Genomic DNA, 25884 nt, shown 5'->3' with positions numbered 1-25884 from the left:
CTCATTGTATAATTCTCATATTTGGTATACATCAGTAACCCAAGTTCTGTTAACCACAATCCCTAGCTTCTGTCAAATTAATTTCTTGGAGTGTGCCTAAACTTCTTGTTTTAGGACACTGTTTTTTTAGCTTTGCTTTAATTATTAACTTTGTTTGAGTAGAAGGTTCTCCTTCTCCATTATCCACCTATTTCCATTGTTTCAGTACTAAATAAACATGTGGCATTCAAACATTGTTTTTCTTTAACCTGAAATCTTGAATATTTGTTCCTTTGTGTATATATTTGTATATTTGTATACACAAAGAAAGAAGAGAGAGAGACTGACCCATCCAAGACGAGCTTTAGGTGATGCACAAGAGAAGATATATGACCAGTTACCTGACAAAATGATTACAGAAACGTTAGCTGAGCCAAGAAATATAAAAAATTATTTTAAGATTTTGACTTGCTTTTGGCGAAAAAAGGTTGAAGATGCTATTTTAATGCTTATTTTTTCTAATTGATATAGTATATACATTTGATCATGAAGGTTATTTAAATTATTTTTATTATGCATCACTTTATTTGTAAGCAAAGGTTTGATCAAAATCATCAGATACTGATATTACCACAAAAACTCCCCATCTAAAAGAATGGATACTTGCATAAAGCTTTGTTCTAGAACACGAGGTAGTGATTTTAAATATCAGTCAATGCCGAAACTAAAGAGAAGATGCATAATAAATATCTGCCCGTAGTAAAAAAAAATCTCCTCTCTCCAGATCCAAATCTTTCTAAACTGTCCAACTTTAATAATAATAAATAAATACTGTGATTTCTATACTGTACAACTGATCTCTTTACTTTGGGGACGGATTCAATTCACTCGTTCTTGTTCATCTTATTAGCAGATCAATAATATTTTGTTTCTAACATAAGAAAAAATATCTAAAAAATAATAGAAGCAAAACTGCTTCTAGTGTATGAAAGAGAAAAAAACTTGAACATACAAAAGGGTGATTGATGATGAACCTGAACACGAGGGATTAATCTTGTCAAAGTTCTGATTGCAGCACGCCGTATGTCCGCTGGAGCATCCACCTTGAATAAACGAATAAGAGCAGGAAGAAGAAGATGCATATGTTCGTCCAAAGTGCCTACAACATGAATTACATGAACAAGCACGACAGATTACATTAAATAAGAAAAGAAATAGTATCGAGACGAGAACAGTATTGCCCACAAAGAAATTCCACATTGTATACTACATAATAATAACGGTAGCTCCAAATATGATGAGTACTAACCGCCAAAAACTTCAAGAGTGTGAAGAATATCAAGAACATAGGTATAATCATTACAACGTTCAGCATCACTTAGTACTTGAATGCAACAAGGAAGAATAATGTGGAGAATCATTCTGAACTCATCATTCAGGGCTAAGCAAAGTTGTTCCACTAAGTGAAGAACCTAACCCAAACAAGTTAAAGAACAAAATCAGCCGGAATCCATTTAATGGTAAAGAATGAAACTGAAAGGTGATAGGAATGTCATTAAGGGTATATTTGTAATTAGCAAGAGAATTTGTTTGGGTATTTGGTTATAAATAGAGATACTGAGGAAGGAAGTTAGGAAATAATTGGCGTTCTCCTTCCAAATCTTTTGCAAGATTCTCCATTCAAGATTTATGTTCTAGATTAAACGCCATTGTTTTCTAATTAGTTCTTATGCTCATTGATCAAAATTTTCTTCTTGTCTTATAATTGTTGTTGTACCATGAGCATTAGTCTCGTTTTATTAGTTCAATCAAAAGCTTTGTCTCCTTTCTCAAAAAAAAAAAAGAAACAAAGAAATGCTCACTGGATAGCCAAGCGGAGGACGACTAGTAGAGGGAAAATTGAAGGATGACCACAACTCTGATATGAGAGAGAGCAATTCCGGTAAATATTTGCGAATGTGCTGCACAAACACAAGCATGAGCTTTAGGAGGTTCTTGGATAACATCATTTGTAGCACGGATAAAATGTCAATACACAGCAGTTTGTTATAAACCTGGCGGACAATAGAAACTAAAGTTCCAAGTTTCCACGTTATGAAGTCCTTTAAAGTATCATCACATGTGCTAACAGTGTGGAACAGATCGGGCAAAACCTGAAGTTGAGAGTAGGAAAGAATTTAGATAACTAAAGAAAATTCCAAATTAATTAAATTCATCATCACATAAACTGACCTTGGGTAAGTATGGAACAGAACCGAGCCCCATAGACTGTAATAAAGAGAAAATTAGTGATAATGGAGCTGACTCGAGTGAGAACAACTAAAGAGAAAATAATTGCTTCAACCCTATACCTTGAATATGAACATAAGCGATCCAACCACCTTAAGATGATAACTCGCAAGGGAAGGATCTCGAAGTATTCTTAAGAGTGAGCTAATTGCCACCTGGAAATTTAAAAACAAGTGAATAAACAAGCACACGTATCTGAAACACCTAACCTTGTCATTCCTCTACTTACATCTTATTTTCAATTCAAATATCTCATAATTTAGAAACTTAGTGGAATTTATATTTCAGCTGATAGCCCCAAATGGGAACTAAATCTGTGCCACTTGATTGAATCTAAAATTTAATTGAAACCTTAAAAATCTTTCAGAGTTAGGTATCTATGTATTATACTTCATTGAGCAGAGTACCGTGGAATAATAATCCTCAGATGTCGCAAACGAGGGCCACAGCTCCATAGGAAGTTCATCTACAGATTGAATATGTTGACCAGAATCACTTGCTGCACGCGTTACTTCTCCATGTGACCCTGGCAAGCTTAGTTGGTTGCGTTTATGCACATGAGGATCCAGAGCACCCATTATTCCTAGAACCTGATTAAATTCAAGCAATTTAAAATTGAACACATTAATGATACAAATTTCTAGTTTGTTTGGAATAAATTTTCGGAAAAAAAGTGCCTACTCTTTAATTTGTTTCTTATGCCTTTTTGAATGATTCTAAATTGGTTTAATTTTAACTTTTGAAGAAAAGCTTAGAGATGAATTCCCTAAAAATAACTTCAAAGAGGTGAAATTAAAATCTTGAAAATATGTAGTAAGAAAAATAAACATCCTTGCAATTAATAGCTACACTTTTTTAACATAGTTCAACATAAAGAAATTGTGTTAAAAATAGAATTTTTCAAAAATGAAAATACAGAAGTATTTTTGTTAGATGATATTTTTAAGGAGTGCTTAAACTAGAAGGTATTCTAAACAATCACTTTGTCTGGTTATGGTGTACCTACCTTTAATACTTCACGTCTAGTAGACCACGCTAGCTCACCATTCAGCAATTTTAACAGTAGGCCAAGCAACAACGGGTACTCATTGTACGGAGTTATAACATACCTATCATGATAGTGAAAAATATTAGTTCTTCCATCATCATCAGGGGTAAATTAATAAGCAAATAAAAGAGAATGCCACTCAAGACTTCTTCCAATAAAAAATTATATATTTATTTTATGGAGCAGAACAACATGTACAAGATATAGGAACCTGACCTGCAATATTCTAACAAGATACAAAATTATGAGAAGTGATTGATACTCAAAAGATACAAACGAAAAAATAAAAACATTCCAAACTTAAACATTACAAAATCAGGAAACGATATCAAAGAGAGAGGGAAGGCAAGTCTAAAACTGAGTTATTTCATTCATTAGAATCATCATAGTTTCTGCCTCGTTTCAGGAAAAATAAATAAACAAAACCCATTATGAGATCAACTTAATCAATTGTCCCTAGGCAACCTACCTGATGTCAATTTAGTCGACTTTTTTTCAATTTGCTCGGTTTGTTGGATTCTTCCCATTACCAAAAAGTACTTCAGGATAACCATAACAAATGAAAGACAATTAGATCTTGATTTGTGGTGATTGATCCTTTATCATTCCCCCATACTAGTTGGCTCAAGAGTTATCGAGTTGATATGTTACATTTACCAATCTATTCAAGTTTCCTCATTCCAGTTAATTTCCATTCATCAAAGATTAGATGTTCCATAGGATGGACATCGTCGTGGATGTTTGGCCTCCCAACTTTCAAAATATAAAAACCAGTCGATCTAGATGCACCACCTACCCAACCCAAGTGCAAGTGCCTAATGCTCCACTTAAAAAACTGCTAATTTATACTGACCAAACCGTCAGTGTATGCAGTTCGGTTGGCACGATTCAACACCTAAGCAGGGTAACTTCAGTTTTCGGTAATTCTCTAATAAAATGTGTTCAATTTTAGTGTTGCCCACAAATTTAGTTGTACCAAGCAGTCTGCACTTCTATGGCATGTAATGTTCTTAAAAAAAATCATCGCTCATGAAATATTCTATCATTACTCATGTTCCAGAGACGAAAGAGGGGATCCACTTCTTTTAATTCGATGTGGTAAAATACGTAATAGATACTTAAGTATTATCGCTCCAAAATTGATTTCCATAAATTTGAAAAAATATGTTATCCAAGAAAAACAACACCACCAAAGAGGTAAGTATTCTCTCTCCTCTCTCCTTCTACCGCCGTCTTCTCCATTGATCCTCTGCATTGGATTGCATTGGCAAGATAGTTTTGAGGCAGCTGGTTGCATCTTCTTGGTGTTCTCTTTCTCCTTTCATCTTGAAGAATTGCGTGTGCAAGAATTTAGATTCGAGTGGGCAGTTTTTGAGGGAGCGTTTAAGTTCTGCCTTGTATTTAGTTTTCTACTGATTTAGTGTCTTTCAGTGGCTTTGATTAGCTCGTTGTTTTCCTGTTTAGGTTTGTTTTTGAGTTTCCATCATATCTTTGTTTTAGTTTTAGTGAAGTAACATTTGCTGCTTTAAGTCTTAGTAAGTAGCTGATGGAATTTAATTAGATTTTGTTAACTGGTTGTAAAGGTGATAAGTCACCTTCTGTACTTGGTATAAAAAGCTTAAAAGGTAAGGCTGTTATGATTGAATTCAGAAATATTAATAAAAGAATAGAGACTTCGGTGTTAGTTGTTCAAGACTTCTCCAAGATTCATCATTTAGTTTGTATTTTCCCATAGTTCCTTTTGCTCTTAGTATAATACTCTTCTACTTTGAGCTTTAGTCTCATCATTTATTATCATTAATAAAGAGGCTTGTTTTCGTTTCAAAAAAAATATGTTACCTAAAGTGCCTAAATCAATCCAGTGAAAATGTTAATTACTAATTAGTTTGATTTGGTTTGGTTTGCCACCTAGTTAGAATCATTTAGGTTAGACAAATTTGAGCCCAAAGGACTAGGCTGGGTCCAAATATATATTCTAACTAACCAACACCTTAAATTAAACCAAAGAATCCATTAACATTTTTAAGGCATTATGAAAAGGTTGTGTACCCTGTGCTCTGAACAACTTGACCAAGTGTAGAAACAGCCACTTCACGTTTTGCAACAGCAGCTCCATCCAACAGGGCTTCAACAATCAACGGCATGAGTTCAGGGAGGTATTGTCTCATTGCAAAACCACCCTGTCAACAACCATAGAGCAAATAAATAATAATATTAATAATAATAATTGTAAAACATTTGACTAAGCTTTTTTTCTTCTTATTTTATTTTACTTTTGTATTCTTATTTTTTACTTTTTTTTGAAACGGAGACAAGCCTCTATGTTTATTATTAAATAAATGAGACATACGAGAATGTTATACTAAGAACAAGAGGGTAGAGAAGAATTCAGTCAACAACTACAACAAAGCTAAACTTAGGCAAACAAAGGAGATGACAAGCTAAAAAGTGAATTCCATCAGAAAAATTTAAGCTAACGAAGAAATCTAAATAGAAGGCATAACGAAAAATCTCTCTCATAAGGAACCTTTGTATTTTTGTTGCATGAAACATTTGGCTGCTTTAAATTGAGAAACTCGTAAACTGCGGAAAAGTGTTCGAGCATACTTAAATTTTTCTTCAACTTATATAAAGTAGGTTTAGAAACAAAATAAAAATCTTTATAATTATTGATTCACAATTTCTAGACTGACAGATCTCAGCAATTAAGTAGTTGCAACATTTTAAAGCAGACATAATAAGTGGCTACCCCCAAATTAAAATAAGAAGGGAGTATTTGGAAGATAACCTTTACAACTAAAGCACTTTATAAGTGATTAGTCACATCCTTTCAGTTAACAAATGAACCCATATACCTTTATGCCCTATAACCCTACAGCCATTTAGAGAAACAACTGGATAGCCTAATTTGATCATCTACGTACAGTAAAGCAGAGGAAAAAACATTTACCATTAACGTTTTATTGTTCAACAAACCAATGAACTGTACATCAATATATCAAAATGCACTTTCCTTGTTGACAGTTTATTATTATACCTAGGTTTACTGCGAGAGTAGGTGGAATTAAAAGGGCAGCAGGGAGGTGGACCTAATAGAATCTAATGTTCGTAAACCCACAAAGCAATAAAAGATGTATTGCAATTAAAACCTTTTAAGGGATGTTTATCCAAGAGTTCAATGTTATTGCTGCTCTTTTAGCAAATTATATTTAAAAATGACAATTCCAATGCACTGTAGAATACAAGGTCCACCCTCCAGATACCATTGAAGGGAAACCTTCCACCACCATACTACAACACAATTTTCTATGTTGAAGGTGCTTTTGTCTAATGTTACACAAATGGAGATCACAGTACACCCTATACACATGAAACACGTTTAGAAGGAAAAGGGCAAGGCAAAAGGACGCTCAAATTTCCTGCCTCCTAAACAACAAGATGTAATTTGTAAAATGGAGTAATTATTTGGAATGTATAATAATAAAGACTTGTAAAAGGTCACCCACCACTCTAGCAAGATCTCCGACAGTTACAAGAACTCCAGTGATAATGCCATTATTGGCATTCACCCCAGTGCCTTCGCTAAGTCTTGCCACAAGTGCCTAAAGAAAACATCCAGAGTACAGATGAGAGAAGACAAAGACAAAGAGTGCACGAGAGAGAGTGTATGTGGAGAGTCTGAAAGTGTTCAAATAAAGAGAGACACACAGAAGTTCATGAGTTGAAATTTACTAAACCTTGTGAACTGGAGCAATGTAAGGAAGTATTAACCGTTCACAATTGCGTATCAAGCAACCCAGCAACTTCGCACTTTCTTCTCGGCATTTATTATCTGCACTGCTAACTTTAAAAATTTTAATCGAGGCCTTCGCAATCAATCAAACTTTTATAATTTATGATAATCATTATCCATTGAAACTGGTAGATTTGGCCATCCAAGATAAAAACCTGCTTCTCATTACCTTTGGTCCAAATAGGTTAAAAGTTGTATAAGATGGCGACGAAGAGCTGGAAGAACATATGCAGGATTTTTTTCAGATAATCTCCCAGCAACAGATATTGCATACTCTCGAACATCAAAATCCTATATCATTAAGTCAGATTCACTTTTAAAAAATTGATCCTTTTAACAGACAAAACATAAACAACACTACTCAAAAAAATTTAGAGTCCAAGCACCGCTCTGAAAATTGTGACCTTGCACCCAGCATGTTTACAAAAGTGAACTGACAGACATCCTCAAACTAGAATTTATAAGTGCTGAATTACCTCATCATTAAGTGCAGCAAAGACTGCACTCAAACTATCAGCCTGTGCTATAAAATCATCAAACCCCCTATTTCCATGCAGAGAGACAAAGATGGAATTGCGAACAGCAACATCAGCATCTGCAACAGCTGCAATAAGAAGCTTTTCCACAAGCTGTAAAAAAACTCAAATTAGTACGAATACTTAGTGGAGTGCACAGGTTCTGAAAAAAATATTTCATGGAAACACCAACAAAGGAAAAAACAGAAGAGGCGAATACAAAAACAACTTACAATAAAATCCCAAATTTTGTTAATAAGAAAAAAGAAACTATGGTTTCAAAAAAACCTATGAACTATAAACGTCTATCCGTGTCCTCCCTCTGCTGCCTTCCACAGCCGACACTACTCTTGTGACCTAAGAAGCATGGACACAGATATGAGACACAGACAAGAAACGCACGACACGGATACAATTGTTGATTTTATGGAATCAATCTATATTTCCTTAATTACTTAATAGAGATACAAGCCTATATATAACCATAGAGAAATACACTTAAGGAAATAATATCAAATAATATCTCCAGAATAATATCTCCTAAGAATAATATCTCCTAAGAATAATATCTCCTAAGAATAATCTAATTATATTAATAACAATGACACATCACCTTTTAGAAATCTAGGACACAACACGACAAGGACACGTTTATTAAAAAATGTATACCATTTTTGTAGTAAAAAAATCATAGTAAATGCATTGATGTAATCATATGCTTAAAAGACTTAGCTTGATGTATTCTACACTCAAAAGTTATTACTATTGTCATATATGTGTCTTTTTACTCTACTAAACGAGTGTTCTATGCATGTCCAATGGATTTATTGCACTAACAAGTGTTCGATAGGTGTCCACCAAGTGTTGGAGTGTCCAAGTGTTCGACACATTTCGGACACAGACATGCTAGCCAAAGTAAAGTGTCCATGCTTCTTAGCTTGTGACAGGTTTTTTTGTTCTTTTCTACCGTTGTTGCATCTTCTTCTTTTGTACTTGCTCAATGGGCTTCAGTTAAATATCTCCCTGCTGCATTCCAGTCATCAAAGCTAATACAGTGAAGGGATGGGATAGAAGATCAAAAAGTGACCGAACGTCTCAACTAGAGGGAAAAGAGGGGAGGAGTAACGCTCTTGTAGGTATCCACATTACCAATCCCAAACCCCTCGTCCCTTGAAAACCAAGACATCCATCTCCAATTAACTAATTGTGAACCACCTCTTTCATCTAAGCCTTCACATAAAAAAGTTCTGATATGCTTTCTAGGCATCTTTGACCATCTCAAGAAATTGAAATTGATACAAAATATACCATAATTCCTCAACATCGCAATTGTAACAAAGTAAGCATAGTTCATCAATAGATTGATGTCCGTTTTTGGCTAGAACTGTCATCGGCCACTGGCACATCGATTTCGATCAGACCATTTTGAAGATTTTTTAGAGGTTGATGACACTGACCAACTATCCACATGGTCGTCTGGCCGGTTTTAGTCAATTTTGTACATTTGTCGAATTGAACAAAGAAAGAGGGAAGAAGAGAAGGATAAAAGGATGAAAACATAAAGTAAAAAGAAGGAGGGGGATCGAGAGAGAAAGAAAAATAAGAAAGAAGTGAGAGAGGATACATTGAAAAATGGTGGCCTTAGCACAGTGGTGTGACAATGGTAATTGCAAGGAGGCAATGAGAGAAGAGGGGAAAAAAAGAGAGAAGAAGAGTGAAGAGGGAAAAGAAGAGAGAGAATGAGTTTAAAATTGAATAGTTACCATGCGAGAGAAATGGGGTTGACAAAAACACAAGTGGTATTGAGAAGACCAGAGCAGTTTTGAAAAAACCATGAGCAAAAACTTTTAAACCATCCAACTGACACTATCTAGTTTGGTTTCAATTTCTGAAGTTCTTATGAACACCCCAATCATCACCCTTGGAAGAATAACTTTCACCAAGAAGATTAACCTCGTAAATTTCAAGAAGAATCAGTAGAAAGGTGTTAATTAATTTCAAAATGAATGAGTACAAAAGGGATGCCTCGTTCATAAATGGGAAGAGAATTTAAAATACAATATTCGCTCTTAAAAAGCAATAATAAGTATAACCCAAGTTAAAACTAACTCGAAAATTTAAAATAAATCAACACTAAAATAATTTCATTGCCCCAGCAACCTAAATCTAGTTTAACATCGAGGAACAAAGGGAGAAGAAAGAGAGTGTTAGCAAACAAAAATATAATAACAATAACAACAATTCGATGACAAAGATAAAATTAAAAAAAACCATTTTTACAAAAATAATATACCTCCTCAACAAGGCGACGACGTCTCCCACCTGCGCGACTAGACCTACTAGTACCAAATTGTGTGCATGCCATGACAGAAAAAGAATTTGAAACTAATCTGCAACAACATAGTGCAGCATCTTTCCGTGTTGCTCCATCTTCATCATCCAAATACACAACGACCGATTCCCGTGCAAATTCAAGAAGATCATGACCCTAACCAAAATAAACAAAATTTTAGACTAAAAAATTTTTGTACATAGAGTTAGTTTCCAACTGTACACAATGAACCTTGAAGTTAAAACGAGCAAGTGTTTGCAATGCAAGCTGCACAAGTGATGAACCACAAAGATCCGAAACTGGTTGAGGAACTGTCATCACATTTGCTCGCCCCACCACAGCAGCAGCCCTACCCTGAGGAGAATGTGATTTTGATAGAACCATTGAAATGGAATCTAAAAGCCGCTCTTGAATGCTGGAAAGCAAAATGGGAATACTGATACAAAATAAAAGCAAATGTAAGAAACCATGAGATTTTTTGAAAAAATATTAAACAACAGCACAAATGAGGAAAAAATTTGGTAAAGAAATTATGTCTGCCTCGTAGTAATTTGCTCCAGGGATTCAACAAGTGTATGTGAAAGACCAGCTGAGAACATAACATCCAAGAGACCTCGAACATGAGATTCCATAGCTGGCCCCATGGCTTTTGCAATGCTTCCAACACAAGCCAAAGCCTCAAGTGAGGGTCTACCACGACGTGGAGCAATCTGAAGATTAAGATATTTGAAACTTTTCACAAACCATCAAACTAGCCAATGGAATCTCCATACTGTGAGAAACAAATAACCAGCATATGTGGCAGAAAAATGCTAGCAAAATGTTTACATACTGCATCACGTAAGTGATTTGTAATAGTCGGCAAATAGTATTTCAGCTCCCCATCTAAAGCACCAGCCATCTCTCCAAGGGCAATGAACCCACTAGCACGCTCAGCCGGTGTTCTCAAAACAGTGAGAATATGATTCATGCATATCTACAAATTGTACACATATTAGTGAATCACAAAGAAAATAATTTCCAAAACAATTTGATGAGTAGCCAAGCTAAGATAGTATCACATAAAAGAAGGCAAAATTAACTAACCGTTAAATAGTTTGTCACAAATCTATCGCGTAAGAAATGAGCAATTCGAGGTAATAATGAAGTTATGCTCAAGCGTACAAGACGGTCCCGGTGTTCCAAGTACCTAAGGACAATATCAGCAACTTCTCTATATCTTGACATCATGAATTCACCTGTATTCCTATAAAAATACAGAATATATCAGTCAAAAAGTGGTTGCCACTTGCCAGAAAGACTAAATAGAGAAGAATGCACTGCAGTCTACACTAGGGTTCCACAAAATGAGAAGTCTCAAATGGGTAAAGCTTAAAGTTAAAAATTAAATAGACAAAAACTTCAAGAAAATGAATTAACATTCAATCTTTTGTTTTTAAAATTTTTTTTATATATTTGTGAGTGTCTGAGCTAGCTTACGCACACCTCGACTAATCTCATGGGACAACTCGCCTAAGGTTACAACATTTGGGTGTCAATGTAACTCATAAGAAATTAATTCATGCATCCAAAATATACCATCTACACTAACCTCAAAAGCTCACCAACTGCAAGTAAGGAACCATGAATGCTGTGAACAGGAGCATTTTTACCCAACCCATCTTGTGTGGCTTCAAACATTCGATAGTACCTATCAGATGAAAGCAAAACATATGCAGTTTATTTGATCAAATAGAGTACAAGTGAAAAGATATGCATTTGGCAAAGCCAGATGCACACTCACACAAAGACGCAACTTGCAAGCCAGTTAATTCTATGAACTGGTATTCAAAAACCCATGGGCATGCATGATACAAGCACATAAAACACCATCAGATCTGCTAAACAACATAATATATCCTCATAACAGAATAACTTTTCCCAATAAAAAACAAAGGTAACAAGATAGTTCTTGCAAACCAGAATTCACATCTGCAAAAAGATGTCTCTTGTTCAAAAAAAAAAAAATAACCATCTCGACAATCACCAAACCAACAATGAAAAACCAGAAAAGAAATGGCACACATGAATATCAAAGGATCATGGAAATTTTATTCATTATGTGTTGTACTAATGTTGAATCCCCGACTCATCTTTTTTATTCATTGTTCTTTTGCTCAACAATTTTGGGATTTCATTTTGGACGCTTTTGGTTGGTCTACTGCTTTGTACCAACCAAAAGCAGTAAACCAACGAAAGGCTCAACAATTTTAAGGCTTTTGGGATCTCATTTTATTCATTATGTGTTGTACTAATGATGAATCCCCAACTCATCTTTTTTATTCATTGTCCTTTTGCTCAATAATGTGTTGTAATCACCTTTAGGTGCTTGGGGTTTCCTATTATTTCATTTTATCAATGAAATGTTTGTTTCTTATAAAAAAAAAAAAGGATCATACAATTTTGAGAAAGAAAATCACATATTTTTACATATGAAACTTTAGGTGTCCAATTTTGCAGGTCTCCAAACAAAATTAGTAGCCACCTAGAGAAGCATCAAAGTGCTGAAATCCACGCCTCTCTCCCAAGCCATAAGCCTTGTTAGAGGAAAGGCACAAAGAAATAAAACAGAAGGAATTTAGAGGAGAAATCAACAGCCCTGAAGGAGAATAAATAGATGGAAGAGTGACCATTTAACAAAATTAAAAAGTTAAAACTAAAAAAAAAAAATTTGCGATGATTGCTTGTTCTAATTCATCTCATGGTAGACTCAAGAGAAGTTAATAGGATCATTCATATTTAGTTTTTATAAGCTAATGACATCAAAGTGGAGCATGAAACTCTCTCTAGACATGCTTTTCTCTAGACACACTATCCCCCACCATCTCACCAAACCCCTCCCACACCCTGCTTCCTCAATCAGCTGGCCGAAAAGAAATCTTCCTTCACCAGTGACCAAAATACCTTTACCTTTGCCCTGATCGACACGCCAATGGTTGAGCCTTTCGCATTACTGAACAGAAAAAAGACCTTTCCTTGTCCATCAACCTCCTGCCTCGCACGCTTCAGTGGCTAACATTGCCTGCTCGACAACTTATTGGCTCACCAGTCACCATTCAATCAAAAAAATTCATGGAAGGACGTGTGGATGGATATGTCTACTGGGTAGGAAAACTCTCAAACTAGAGGGGGCATTTGTGCCGAAATTGCCAAGTTGGAAAGTAATGGAGGTTGTTACAAACTGATTATCCCAGGTGGAGAAAACAGAAAAGGTTGGAGGATATTCATTGACCTTGTCTCGAAGGTCCATCGTCATGAGCTTAAGAAAACAACCAATAATGTTACCAAAGCACATCCCTTAACCATCTCATTACCCAATAACCCACCTTCACCTAAGTCCATTCCACAAAGCAGTAGTAATGGCCCTTCAACAATCAACCAACCATCTACAAGTCACTTACCTCAACCTCAAACATATGACCTCGCTTCATTGAAAATGACAGCAGTGGTTTTGCTATTTAGACGCTCATGCAATGAGAATGGGTTCGACATACTAGACACCCTGAGACATAGCATTAGTGACTTTTTTTCCATCGGCCTGCTACAAGCTGGTAGGGCCATCCTTATTTGAGAAAGCAACGACGATGCAACAACCATTTTCACATAACCGAGCTGGAGGTCTATTCAAACCAGACAAGGAACCATGGACACGGGACATGTGACACGATACAAAACAACACGATACCCCAATCTCTAAAAATGCAGGACACGACACATTGGGGACAGGCTTTTTTTTTTATTTTGAAAAGGAAACTGCCTCTTTATTGATGAATGCTCAAGAGTACAAGAGATATAAACTAGGGGTACAAATAAAGAAACCAAGGGATCAGGAGACACACCCTGACATCTCAACTAGGTTGTCTCCTTAGCGTCCTCATTGAGGATAGGCTATTTTATTTAAAATAATAAAATAATTTATACAATTTTTATTAAGGGGAATATTCAAAAATAGCAAAACATTGAAACTATTTACAAAATATAACAAAATTCATGAAGGTCGCCTTAGTTCATTTAAATTTTTTGCTATATTTTGTAAATAGTTTCATTTTTTTACCATTCATAATAATTTTCCTTTTATTAATTATTAAAAATAACACTTTTTTAAAAGATTAATAAAGAAAAGTAGAAGGGCATTTAAAATGAGAGGGAAAAAAACCCTTATTCATGAAAATGAAACCCACATCTTAGGATAGAAAACCCATTTAAGTTATAAAAAAGGGGGCCCAACATTTAAAATTAAAAACCCGAACCCTAATATTTCCATCTTGCACTACCCTCCTCTCCTCCCACGCAGCCGCCTTCTCCCTTGATTATACTCTTCCCCCTTCTCCCACGCACATTCAGGCATAGCCACGATTACGAACCATGGATTGGATGTAATAAGGCTTTCCCTTTGTGACTAATCTCAAACATGTTGACTCCAACCACCCTCTCTTCGTTGCCTATTGGTTTAAAAGGTTTGGGTTTTTTATGTGTTTGTGTCTGGTGTTGTGACGTGGTGTCGTCATGTGTCCAAAATTGAAAAAAAAAAATAATAAATAAAAGGCAACAAACCTTTTGCATGTCAATCAGAATGTGTCAGGACGTATCCATGTTCGACATGTGTTCCACACTGACACTTCGTCAAAAATGATGTGTTTGTGCTTCCTAGAAACCAGATTTGCTAGATGGAATTGTAAAAACCTTTTTGCGAAATAGAAAGTCTTATCTTTTGGAGGCTCGATCAAGATGAGGAACTTGCCATAGATTTATAGAGCAACCTTTGAATACATTGATCAAGCTCAAGCATACGGTGATCTCGGTGACTTTGCCGAAAAAAAACCCTCTCTTGCATGGATATGATGGAAGTCTGCTTGAAAATTATAGAAAATGATTATGGTTACCTTCCAACAAAGATCCAATCTCTTTTCCACCCAAAAGAGATTGATATACTCTTTTTTATTTGGATTACCCCGTCGGAGACATCACCGCCATCCATGAAAACATATCAAAATAACCCACATGCCAATCCAAACATGTGTTACTACCCTTTCTGAGGCTATGTGCTCGTTGAAGATAGTTTTTAATTTGACGTAGCTCCAACGTCATCTACCAAAAAGCTCCCTCCCCCATTTACCCAACGAACAATAGACCAATTTGCCTCTCCCCAAGCAAAACAGCACTATGCCTTCCTCCTCTATCCCCAAGTCCACACGTGGCCCTCCTCATATGGGTTTTACAAACCATTCCCCTGCCAAACAAAATCCACACCCCACTAGGCCTTCTCCCTTGAATCCAGACACTTAGTCGAATATAAAAGCCTCCCTCGCCCAAGCAACCAACACTAATTTATTGCGTACCCATCTTCCTCCTATACCTCTGAGATAACTAGTGGGCCTAATCATCTACACCTTACAATGTGAGAAAATCAGGAAGAAGTGTGGGAAACAATCATTTCTCAAATTGAAAGTTATCACTGATAGCAACTATTAGTGATAGTTGTTATCAATTATAGTTTTTAATTTGAGAAATTCAGGAAGAAGTGCCCATAATGGTGGTTGCAGGTGAGTTTTTTAGTCTTTTACTTGTTTTTGTGCTATATATACAATTATTTTATCCTTGTGCTATGTGTTCTATTATTGTTTGCTTAAATGTCATTTATACAAGTGGTCCTTAAAGAAATATATATGTTAGAGACAAGGAGGTGTAGAGGTGAAGAGCATAGGGGTCTATCCCCCACCCACTTATTTTTCCAAAAATACGTTTCATTACCCTCCCCCACCACATAATAAAGCATGAAGGTGTTTATTATTAATCAAAAAGAATCAAATACAAGGGATTAAACCTCCATTTCTTTAGAGAAATAACAACCTTCATTGAGAAAAAAAATGAAAGAATATAAGGGCATACAAAAAAATAACCAGCCCACCAAAACACCCCACAACTAAAAGAAGGGGGTCTAACTAAGTAAAATGTTACCAATTGAATAATTACAAAAGGTCTTCAAAATCAAAGCCCAAAGGGATACATGAAACAGCCATTTATAGATAACTTAAGCTAAATAATCAACTAAACTAACTCAAGAAAAGAAAACAAAATTACAAAGTAATTCGCACATAATATGTGCTTCATCATTTATCGTCTTATGACTTCATAATTTCTGTAATTTATTCACATTATAATAAGTGTTTATATTGTGCAAAACAAAAATTTAATCATCTACCAAATATATTTTTTATAACTAATCATTTTACATTCCTACATGTCTCACGCTTTTCAAGAACATGAAGGCAAGCTCATAGTGGCCTTATTTTATCAAGCAAAGAAAGACTACTATTTATTCAGACAGAAAGAATTAATAAACCATTAAATAATCTACCTACTGTGTTTTCTATAACTGACCATTGCACACGCCAACGTGTCTCACGCTTTTCAATAACACGAAGGCAAGCACGCAATGCCTCCACAGCTCGCTCTCGAACAGCTAGCTGTGGATCCCGCAAAGCAACCCAAATGGCATCAACAAATTCTGGCACATGCACATTGAAGACTGTCGAAGCATTTTCTGCCATTTCCTATCGCAATTTACACACACACACACAAAAAGAACACTATGGTTGATTAGTTCACATGATCAAAATCCTTAAATAATTTTCCACTATAAAAAGTATCAAACATATACAAATATACTCTGCTTCATTTTCCTCATTTAAGCATCAAAACTCCATATAATCCGAAAATAATCTTTAAGAAGATAACAATTCCTACCAAGAAAATAATATGTACTTCAATTCTCCAAGAAAATTACATATACTTCAATTCTCCAAGAAAATAACATATACTTCATTTGAGTACAGAGATAGATCCAACTAGAGGTTAATAATCAAATTTTACTAATTATTACAATTAAAATGATGAATTACCTTTAGGATTAAGACAGCAGCAAAGCGACGATACTCGATTCTTTCTCCACGCAACCAGTCCAGAGCAATTTTTACCTGAGAATGAAAGACATTACAACACTTATACAAACTTAAATTAGAAAACAAAAAAAATGGCACAGACCTGGTGTTCAACTTCATCTGCTGTCATTGCTCCGCCTGCTCTAGCTAGATGACCCAAAACACGGCTAGCAAGGACTAAAATTTCAGGATCACGCTTCAGCTCAAATACACTCCTGATATAGTTAGAAAACTTCGAAACTTTTGAAGCATTTTCACCCAGAGCCACATCAATCAACTCATCAATAGCCCTTAAAGCACCCAAATTTTCAGCTACATCGTTACTTTCTAAAAGAGTAGAAATTCGATCGTATAATTGATCCATGAACCGGGAAAATGCTTCCCCGTTAAGATCACGAGCTGCTTCTTCAATATGTTTCTTTAATGCCGATGGAGCCCCCTCCTATAAACAAATAATGGTTAAGAAAAATTCAACGGAAGCAAACTAGTAAATTATCCATCTTTCATCATACCACAAAATTGCCAAATACCTTAAAAGCAAATTCATTTCAATAAAACGAACAAGTAAATGGTAAAAGCAAACAAATTGTGAATTATGCTACTCAAACATCAATAAAACGTTATGTACATTTTTCCACTGATCTCCTCTATCTACCTCAAGCTCAAATTGATCAAAACTTCCTCCACCAAATTCGGCAAAACCAAAAAACACAAAACTGGCTCGATAGCAACAAACCCAACTTGCGAAAAACAAAACCAAATCACTTTTAAAAAAATGGGCATTTTCAGCTGCCCTGTAAGGTTTCGTGGAGTCCGAAAACAAAAGAACGAACAAAGAAGAAAGAACAGACCTTGGGATGACCACGAGTGCATAAGTCAGAAAGAATACGATTGAGGGAGTCAAAGTTGCCTCCGCTAGTGGCAGCGGAGGAGGAGCGGAGCGACTGGCCTGAAGTTGCCATCAGGCCACAAAAACCCTAAACCCCAGAAGAAGGTTTCTTGTATTAGAACTGCTTTCTAACTCATTCCTTGGATTTTGTGTTTGAGCCCTAAATGTTCAGAAGCATTGAAATCAGCATAATTTTCATAGTGAGATGAAGAGCTGTATTGTTGAGCGTGAAGATGAAGAGAAGAAAGGCTTTGTTAATTTGTCCGCGTCCTGCTCTCAGCGCCTCTCCAAACCCAAAGGCCAAAACATTGGATTATTTCTTGCTTTTTCAAAATTGCAACAATCGTCCTCAAACTCTTTATTTTTACGATCACATCCTCCGATTTTCTTTTTCTTTTTGTCCTTTTGAAATAGCTCAAATTTTCAATTTGATCCATATGAATTAAGAAATTGTCGAAAACATCCTTGATTTAGTGTGGTGTAGATTCCAATTTTAAATATAAAAAAAAGTAGGTAACAATTTTTTGAAAATTCCATAACTGAATTTGTGGGAAATAGTAAATTTGATATAATATTTATAAATTATAACAAAAAAAATTAAATTCTATAAATAATAAACACTAATATGATTTTAATTTATTTTACTGTTTTTAAAATATCCCTTTCGTAAAATTATTGAAAATATAGAAATAGTCCCATTCTTTTATTTATCCAATTAATTAGACATGTTTACTTAATTTTCATTAAATGAAAAACTTTTAATATTATATCATTTTCAACATTTATGTATATAAAATTGTGTATCGGGTTGCATAATGTGTATTAAATGATCTATATCTTGCATTAGGTATGTACATCAATTGAGTTGATTTATATAATATATATAATATATATATATATATATATATATATATATTCATAAAAAAAAATATAATATGCGAATCTCTTTTCAAAACCAACAATGTGTTTTCCGAAAAATCAAGAAGGACTAAATTTAATATTTATACAAATTCAAGGGAAGTAAAATTCAACCAACCTTTGAAAGTAAGAGAATTAAAATAGAACACAGTAAGTTAACAAAACCAAAAGATAAAACAGTTTCAGTCTACATAACTCAATTTTATATAGATTAATAACAGTACATGTGTAGCATGCATGCACAGTATAAACTTGGATAATTAAGGTCATGATCTTATTATTTAGTTTATTTATTAGTTCATTGACATGGGATGATTGATCTTGATCTTGATCTTGATCTTGATCTTGATCTTGATCTTGATCTTTCACTCTTTATCTAACTTTTTGTTGTCTTAGTTGATGCTTCACTTCACCATATGGCCTCTGTCCTCTAATATTCCCTCGAGGATCATAGTTGCAAGTGATGAACGTACCCCCACTTCTACATCTCACTTTCGCACATCCAATTCTCACAGAATTTCTCCACACCACTTGAGTGTAATGGCCGCACATCTTCCCAATAACACATGAATTAGTCTCGTAGTTATAGAATTGCTTCTCATTCACCCACATCCGTACTGCGACCGTACCTGCCAAGTTTCTGCTGCCCCATGCAATATTTTCTCCATAAGGTCCTTTGGAATGGACTAGGTTACAGTCCTTGATGCGCTTGTTGGCATATCGACGAGCATAGTCTGCCACTGTCTCGTTCCAGTGGACAGGCCCGACACCGACTTCAGCACGAGCAGTGTTGTGGGCATCCACGAAGTTTTGGATTGAGTCTTGGGCAGAAGAGAAGGGAAGCATGGAAAGCATGATAAAGCTCAATGGAGAGAGTAGAAGAGAAAGGGAGATATACTTGAAAAGATCCATTTTGGGTTTGGACTTGAAAAATGGTAATTAAATGGCCTTCTTTATATATATGCAAAGTTTATTGCTGTTCTTAGTACAGTTATTGTGTGAATATGGAGATTTTGGTACCATGTTGTGTCTTGTTAGGCTTCCTGTAGTTTGGAGAGAAAAAAATGAGTGTTTGATAACTACCCAAAATAGCTTTTAAAGTTAATGTTAAATAATTTTTTATCAAAATAAGGTTGAAGAACACTTTTTCTTCTAATTATGTCAATCAAAACGGCTCTTAGTTGCATCTAATGTTCCAAATCTATAACTTTTTGTTTTGGGTTCTTCTTCTCTTCTTCATGAAAGCACTATTGTTTGTTTCTGATTCGGTATGGCAGTGCTTCTCATCATCTACTTCCCTGAATTTTCATAATGGTTTTTTGAGTCATCCATTCTCTCTTGATTCCAACTTGTCTCTAATGAGTACATGTTCGAGGAAGGTGTTATGTGTAACCTTTTGAGAAAAAGGACCTATCACACAGCCCCCTCCCAGATTTGCTCTTGCAAACCCAAAAAGAGACAGTGCGACTCCAGGAAAGAGAAATGCTAGCATATATCCCAAGTCTTGGAGTTGATTAGAAGAAATTAAGAGAAAAACAACATATAGTAAGAAGATGGGGATAAGTTTAAAGAGGAAGTTAACAGAGATTTTGTAAGCCTTTTCTTAAGTTGGCCCTCCAACTTTAAGAAACTAGCTAGAAAGAAGAAAGATACTAAAACTTGTTGTGTCTAAGGTGCGGATCTTCAGAACGTGTTGATCCTAGCTACCGTATACAACCTTCAACTAAGCTTGAAAGATCTCTCTATTTCTCTTTGTATTTTTATAGGGTTTACAATTTGTGGCTCTCTTTCTTTTTCTATAAGCTTCTTTTTTTCTCTCCAAGAAAACTCTACCTCAATGTGAAAATCACATTGTTTATGTAAGGCAAAAACATTGCCATTTGATGATATGCTCTTCTTTTAACCTAATTTAAAATCTTTTCCCAATTGTAAATAGACCAAAAGGGTGAAGGGAAAGTGAAATTTTGGTTAATTTTGGTGTGTTTTTTGGCCAAAACCAAAATATATATCTTTATTTCCAACACTCCCTCATTCATGAATTCATTCATTCAAAAGGAATATAATGATAAAAATAAATGAAAACAAATAGAAAAAGATTAGTATTAAAATTAAACCGAACAAATAGGTGGCTACACAAATGCGAGGTAATTTTTTCAAATAATTTGAAGGTCGAAGAAAAGGTGTAAGCTACATATATCATAGCACTTGATCATCAAACAATTTATAGTCCATGTGAGAGTTAAGTCTATAGTCCACACTCTCCAAATACACTGATCAAATCAACAATTACAAAATCAAATGGATATACAATGCCATCACTTTGAATCAGACACGTTATTCTAAGGTTTTTGTTTTGCAAAATAAATGGAGAATATGACAGAAGAAGGTTGATTTTTTCTTGTGAAAAAACAAGCAAATAGACAGTCCTAGTTAAAGCCGTACCTAGCAAAACGAAAGAAGAGAAAGAACAATCAAAAAGAAAAACCTTGGGGCAACAAATTAATATACTATAAGAAAAATCGAATCTTTAACTTTAAAGTCGATAATATAAGCAGTATATCTATTAGTTGAATTGTTGAATCTTCTCGGTGAAAGCGTTGTCCGGAGGTAATAGTTTATTTAATTAAATACCCATTTACCATTCCTTTTACTCCCTACCCACACCATTTTTGCTCTACAATTTGTTTGAATTACGAATACTGTTTCGTAGATATTAATATCAAACGTAAGGAATTTAAATGTCAGGAGATAATAAGTTTCTCTATATTATGGATGATAATGCTTATATTAAGATGGATGATAATACTTAAAGAGTTCAAATTCTATTTTATATTTTTGATTTACTGATATCAACAAATATGTGTTATTTGGCCGAATGAGATTTTTAGTACAAATTATTCGGACTCTATTAATTAGATAAATCAATAGAGTACATACAAAGGAGCAAACCCAAAATATAGGCACAAAGAGAGAGCAATGAGGCCTGAGACAAGCCAAAAAAAAAAAGAGGAGAGGAAGCAAAAGATCATTACACATGAAGGCAGATAAATTTGGAGATATCACAGATGTGGTATAGCTCAAGAAGAGCTTTGATCTATGACACCAGTTTCCAGTGCTGCATAGCAAAACACTCTCCCATGCATGGAGTGATCTTGACGTTTATTTCCCCGTCGTCGAAAATACGGTTATTATTACTTCTCTCTTTCCAAATTGTCCAATTAATACACACAACTCTTTAAAACAAGTTTTCATACTACACTGCTGGTATATTATGTGTAGTGACCAAGTAATCATACCCTACTGTAGAAATTAAAAGAGAGAGAGAACACAGTACATGAATATGAAAAGTCACTCATTAATTTTTTATGTAGGAATTAGAAAACAAAATAAGTTAAATTAGAACAGATTAAATTCATGTCACACGTACTAATATTACATAGAGAAAAAGGGAATTCCAAAGCTAATATGTATTATATATATCACTTATATTCATTATTTTATATGAAGAAGAAGTGCAATATGATTCAAACAAATTGATTGAGGAATTCATCCACAGTTGTGTATTTAACATCTGGATACAATTGTGTGGCTTCCACTCCAAATGATGGCTCAATATCAAAGTTGGTATGATCTCCCTTCACAAATGCTGAGTGAGAAATTGATATTATTATGTTCAGCGGAACTGGAGCCTCTGCAAGAACAAACCAAACCCAACTGATATTAGTTTTAGTGCTTAATTTCTATCCTCGATTGACACAAAAATTTAAGTTAACAAGTAATGAAGATAAATTCAATATCATATTATATTGTCTAACACTCTCTAAGTTGTAAGTTTAAAATATTGAAGCTCCAGACTTGAAATTTACATCATTGCATAGACTTGATCATAAAACCTTTTTGTTACCTCTTAAATTACGAATTGACTAAAAAACTGAGGTCTAACCCTTCAAGTTTAATTAGATTATTTGTGTATCAACAACTATAAATTATAAGTATATTCAAATTTCAGGCAAGAAGAAGTTTCCAACAAACATTTTAACAATAGCCATAATATATTTAGAAATGAAATTATTATAAAAAAAACAAACCTTGGATGTTCTTCAACACTTGTTCTTCTGGAACATAGATTCTTTCAAGATTTTTTCCAATTTTTTTCTCCCAAAGAGACACGAGATCATTGAAAGAGTAGGTGTTACCAGAAGGCCTAATGTAGAGAATTTTGTTCAAAGTTCTTGGATCATCCACAGCTTTGATAGTGTAAGTTCCAATGTCATCTTCCTTGTTGAAGATAGCTGAAAATTCAACAAAAGAAAAAAAATTAATCAAGCATGGTACGTATCGAGAACAAGTCGGTAGTTGGGTGTAGGTTACACTCAATCATCTTGGTTATTAATTTTTCAAATATAAACATCTAAAATATTTAAAGAAAGTGCAAGAAATTTTAGAGTTTAGTGTTATTTACATTTAGGATTTCCATCTCCTAAGATGACAACTTTATCTCTTGGTGGGGTGGTGGCTCCTGGTTGAGACAAACTAGGAAGGAAGTAACTAGCAAAAAAATTGGAAGAAACATAAGTGTAGGGAATTTTTGCAGCCTCCACAGCTCGACGGATTTGAACCTTCACAGTAAAAGCTGATTTTGCTGGCTCAACAGCATGTCCACGATCAACATCATTTCCAAATTCTGATGGAAGAAATCTCTATATACACAAAACCCCATAATTAAAATCAACTTGAAATAATATTTTAACATATATTAGAGAATATAAAACTATGATGATGACCTTAACATTCCCAGCTTCTTTGATGGCAGCAATGAGCTTCTCTTGATCTGCTAATTGACCAGCACCAACCGTAGAAATTACAACATCCACCTCTTTTATGGCCTTAACCAAACTGTCGTGGTTATAGAGATCACCCTACAAATGTGTCATTCACATTCGGTGTTATCTATTTGTTTTGATATCTAAACAACTCTCTAACCCTACTACATTTTGTCGATTCATTCGTTTAGGTTAATTTGTACTTATATCTTTACTATTTTTCATTGGACCTACTATGAGATGTTTGGGTGTCTCATGATCTCTCGATCTCTAGTACTCTGTTAAAAGAAAATATACGACTTCTACATTAACTGATCATGCGTTCTTAGGGCTTTTTCGACTAGTTTGTGCATGCCGCATCGACAACTATCTAACCCTACTACATTATTGTCGGTTCATGTGCGTTTAGGTCAATTTGTACTCATATCTACTATTTTTTCATTCAACCTACTATATTCGGTTTTCCTACACTAGTGTGCCTCTTGAGAAGTTCGAGTGCACCTCATGATCTCTCAACCAAAATAAAACCAATTCCTACATTAAACTCATGCCACACACACACTCGACTAATCTTATATATATATATGGAGTACCCTACAACATTTAGTCCTGTCTAAACCTAGCTTATGCTATATCTGATTCCTATAATCGTATTCGTTTGTGCTCATCTCACTTGACCCAACTACAGTACTCGATTCTTAAAAAAAATCGGAAGATATATTAAACTAGTATATGGTTAAGATCAATTTAAAATGTTTAGTAAAAGAAGATATATAAAAGTTGCCAACTTACAGAGACTAATTTGACTCCTAAGTTCTTGAAATTATTGATAATTTGCGACTTTGCAGGATCAGAAAGAGTAGAATCTCGAACAAGAGCATATGTGGGATTTCCAGCCTTAGCACTCGCCTCCACAATGAACTTGCCAATATACCCAGTGCCTCCAACAATTAGGATCTTGCTTTTGCTTGCCATTTTAATTCAAATTTTCAAACAACAGAAGTTGATAATGGCAAATTTCAATATCTTTATGGAGTTGGTGGACTGACAAATTGATTTACATTTATAGGACTAAAGCCTTTTGGCTTTAGTTAGGGTTTTAGTTTGATTTTTTCAATGAAATAATCTATACCATTGCTTTTAGGGGGTTTTTTGGTTGTTCTAGCCTGATCTTCCTCAATTTTCTCTCATTCATTATGTTAGTTGCTAAAAAAGGTGTTTGTTGCATCTGTCAAAACACACATTTCATTTTAGGAATGAATTTCATTATTCTCCTTTTCATTTTAAATTTGATATGACAACTAATTAGCTCTATGAAAAGCAAATTTGTTCATCCTAAACAATTATTTATCTGATACGTCTAATCCCATTATCGTCCATTGTTAATTAAGTTTGGTCAATAATCTTGCTAAATCTAAACCATTGTTTTCTTTTTCCAGTAACAGCAATCAAATTCATTTGAAACTGATTATGAATATTGAAAATACTCGAAATTACGAGTTCCATACAAAAAACTCCACACCTAACAAAGTATATACAGATATTCAAACAAGTAAAACATATACAATAAGCTCATTGATTACTAGTTGACATTGTTATTATTATTATTTTTCTTTTGGAGTTACGTACATGCATGCAGTAGCTACTAGCCAGTTGAGTTAATTAATGACTAATAATAGTTTGGTTTGATTTTTCTTTTATAGTTGATTTTATGATCAACAATTAACTCCTAACTCAAATGGGGCATGCATTTACTAGTTCTTTAGATTTGCAAAGGCCTATAAAATTGTCAGAAATCATTTACAAATATAACAAATTATTTGCAACCGATTTAACAAATACTAATATTACATGTTAGGAAATGAGATTATATATGGCAATCTCTTTAATACTCACCAACCTCAACACATCTAAATTGCTTAAATAATGATATTTTTTACCTTATACTTGTGATTCTAAAGCTTTCACGTTGGACTTTTTTTTTTTGTTAAATTTCACGTAATGACCACACCACATTCGATAACAATTTTAACTTTTTTAAAAAAATATTTTTAGCAACCCATTGATAAACGTAAGAAATATTCACTCAATTATTCGAGAATGACGAGGGTGCTAAGAATGTGTCCACCTAATGGAGATGTCTTGGTGTACCTACTGATCCATATATATTTTTTTTCGAAATATTCACTCCATTTTCTAGTTATAAATTCTTTATAATAACTAGATGGAGACTCCAACTACAGATTTCTTAGTGGTTAACATATACTTTAACCATGTATATAAGAGACATTTTAAAAAATAGCAAATCATCAAAACTA

The 25884-nt window shown here is 34.4% G+C and overlaps 3 protein-coding genes across 3 annotated transcripts in view; all 3 read right to left on the bottom strand.

The window, feature by feature from the left end:
* LOC101212051 (serine/threonine-protein kinase TOR) overlaps window positions 1–18112 on the bottom strand; it is a 36075-nt gene extending 17963 nt beyond the window's left edge. Inside the window, exons 1-24 of the mRNA XM_011660561.2 lie at window positions 17788–18112; window positions 17040–17378; window positions 16898–16972; window positions 16377–16549; window positions 11548–11646; window positions 11043–11202; window positions 10789–10932; window positions 10497–10666; window positions 10188–10392; window positions 9918–10112; window positions 7586–7738; window positions 7279–7400; window positions 7054–7153; window positions 6823–6918; window positions 5366–5496; window positions 3275–3377; window positions 2676–2858; window positions 2331–2423; window positions 2212–2247; window positions 2034–2132; window positions 1842–1940; window positions 1289–1451; window positions 1014–1138; window positions 328–380 (exon numbers count right to left, since the gene is read on the bottom strand). Of these exons, the coding sequence (XP_011658863.1) occupies window positions 328–380; window positions 1014–1138; window positions 1289–1451; window positions 1842–1940; window positions 2034–2132; window positions 2212–2247; window positions 2331–2423; window positions 2676–2858; window positions 3275–3377; window positions 5366–5496; window positions 6823–6918; window positions 7054–7153; window positions 7279–7400; window positions 7586–7738; window positions 9918–10112; window positions 10188–10392; window positions 10497–10666; window positions 10789–10932; window positions 11043–11202; window positions 11548–11646; window positions 16377–16549; window positions 16898–16972; window positions 17040–17378; window positions 17788–17898 (3227 nt within the window). The 5' untranslated portion in view covers window positions 17899–18112. The remainder of the gene's footprint in view (window positions 1–327; window positions 381–1013; window positions 1139–1288; window positions 1452–1841; window positions 1941–2033; window positions 2133–2211; window positions 2248–2330; window positions 2424–2675; window positions 2859–3274; window positions 3378–5365; window positions 5497–6822; window positions 6919–7053; window positions 7154–7278; window positions 7401–7585; window positions 7739–9917; window positions 10113–10187; window positions 10393–10496; window positions 10667–10788; window positions 10933–11042; window positions 11203–11547; window positions 11647–16376; window positions 16550–16897; window positions 16973–17039; window positions 17379–17787) is intronic.
* Window positions 18113–18992: 880 nt separating this feature from the next.
* LOC101212774 (pathogenesis-related protein 1) lies at window positions 18993–19679 on the bottom strand. The gene has a single exon (XM_031889162.1). It carries the CDS (start codon window positions 19653–19655, stop codon window positions 19116–19118), a length of 540 nt encoding a protein of 179 aa, XP_031745022.1. The 5' UTR covers window positions 19656–19679; the 3' UTR covers window positions 18993–19115.
* Window positions 19680–22117: 2438 nt separating this feature from the next.
* Window positions 22118–24566, bottom strand: LOC101212294 (phenylcoumaran benzylic ether reductase Pyrc5). The gene is made up of 5 exons (XM_004136878.3): window positions 24359–24566; window positions 23528–23662; window positions 23206–23443; window positions 22832–23035; window positions 22118–22434 (listed from the first exon to the last, which is right to left on the bottom strand). The coding sequence occupies exons 1-5, from the start codon at window positions 24539–24541 to the stop codon at window positions 22268–22270; spliced, it is 927 nt and encodes a 308-aa protein (XP_004136926.1). The 5' UTR covers window positions 24542–24566; the 3' UTR covers window positions 22118–22267.
* Window positions 24567–25884: the final 1318 nt, after the last annotated feature.

The sequence above is a fragment of the Cucumis sativus genome, chromosome 7 (genome assembly GCF_000004075.3).
Source record: "Cucumis sativus cultivar 9930 chromosome 7, Cucumber_9930_V3, whole genome shotgun sequence".
Classification (NCBI taxonomy): Eukaryota; Viridiplantae; Streptophyta; class Magnoliopsida; order Cucurbitales; family Cucurbitaceae; genus Cucumis; species Cucumis sativus.
This window is presented reverse-complemented; position numbering and strand designations above follow the sequence as displayed.

Bases quoted from the DNA above. Each gene is read 5' to 3' on its own strand.
- LOC101212774 (XM_031889162.1), bottom strand. From the start codon at position 19,655: ATGGATCTTTTCAAGTATATCTCCCTTTCTCTTCTACTCTCTCCATTG.
- LOC101212294 (XM_004136878.3), bottom strand. From the start codon at position 24,541: ATGGCAAGCAAAAGCAAGATCCTAATTGTTGGAGGCACTGGGTATATT. The intron at 23,444-23,527 runs GTCATCATCATA...TTGTGTATATAG, and splicing joins AAGAAGCTGGGAATGTTAAG to AGATTTCTTCCATCAGAATT. The intron at 23,036-23,205 runs GTAAATAACACT...TTGAATTTTCAG, and splicing joins AGGAGATGGAAATCCTAAAT to CTATCTTCAACAAGGAAGAT.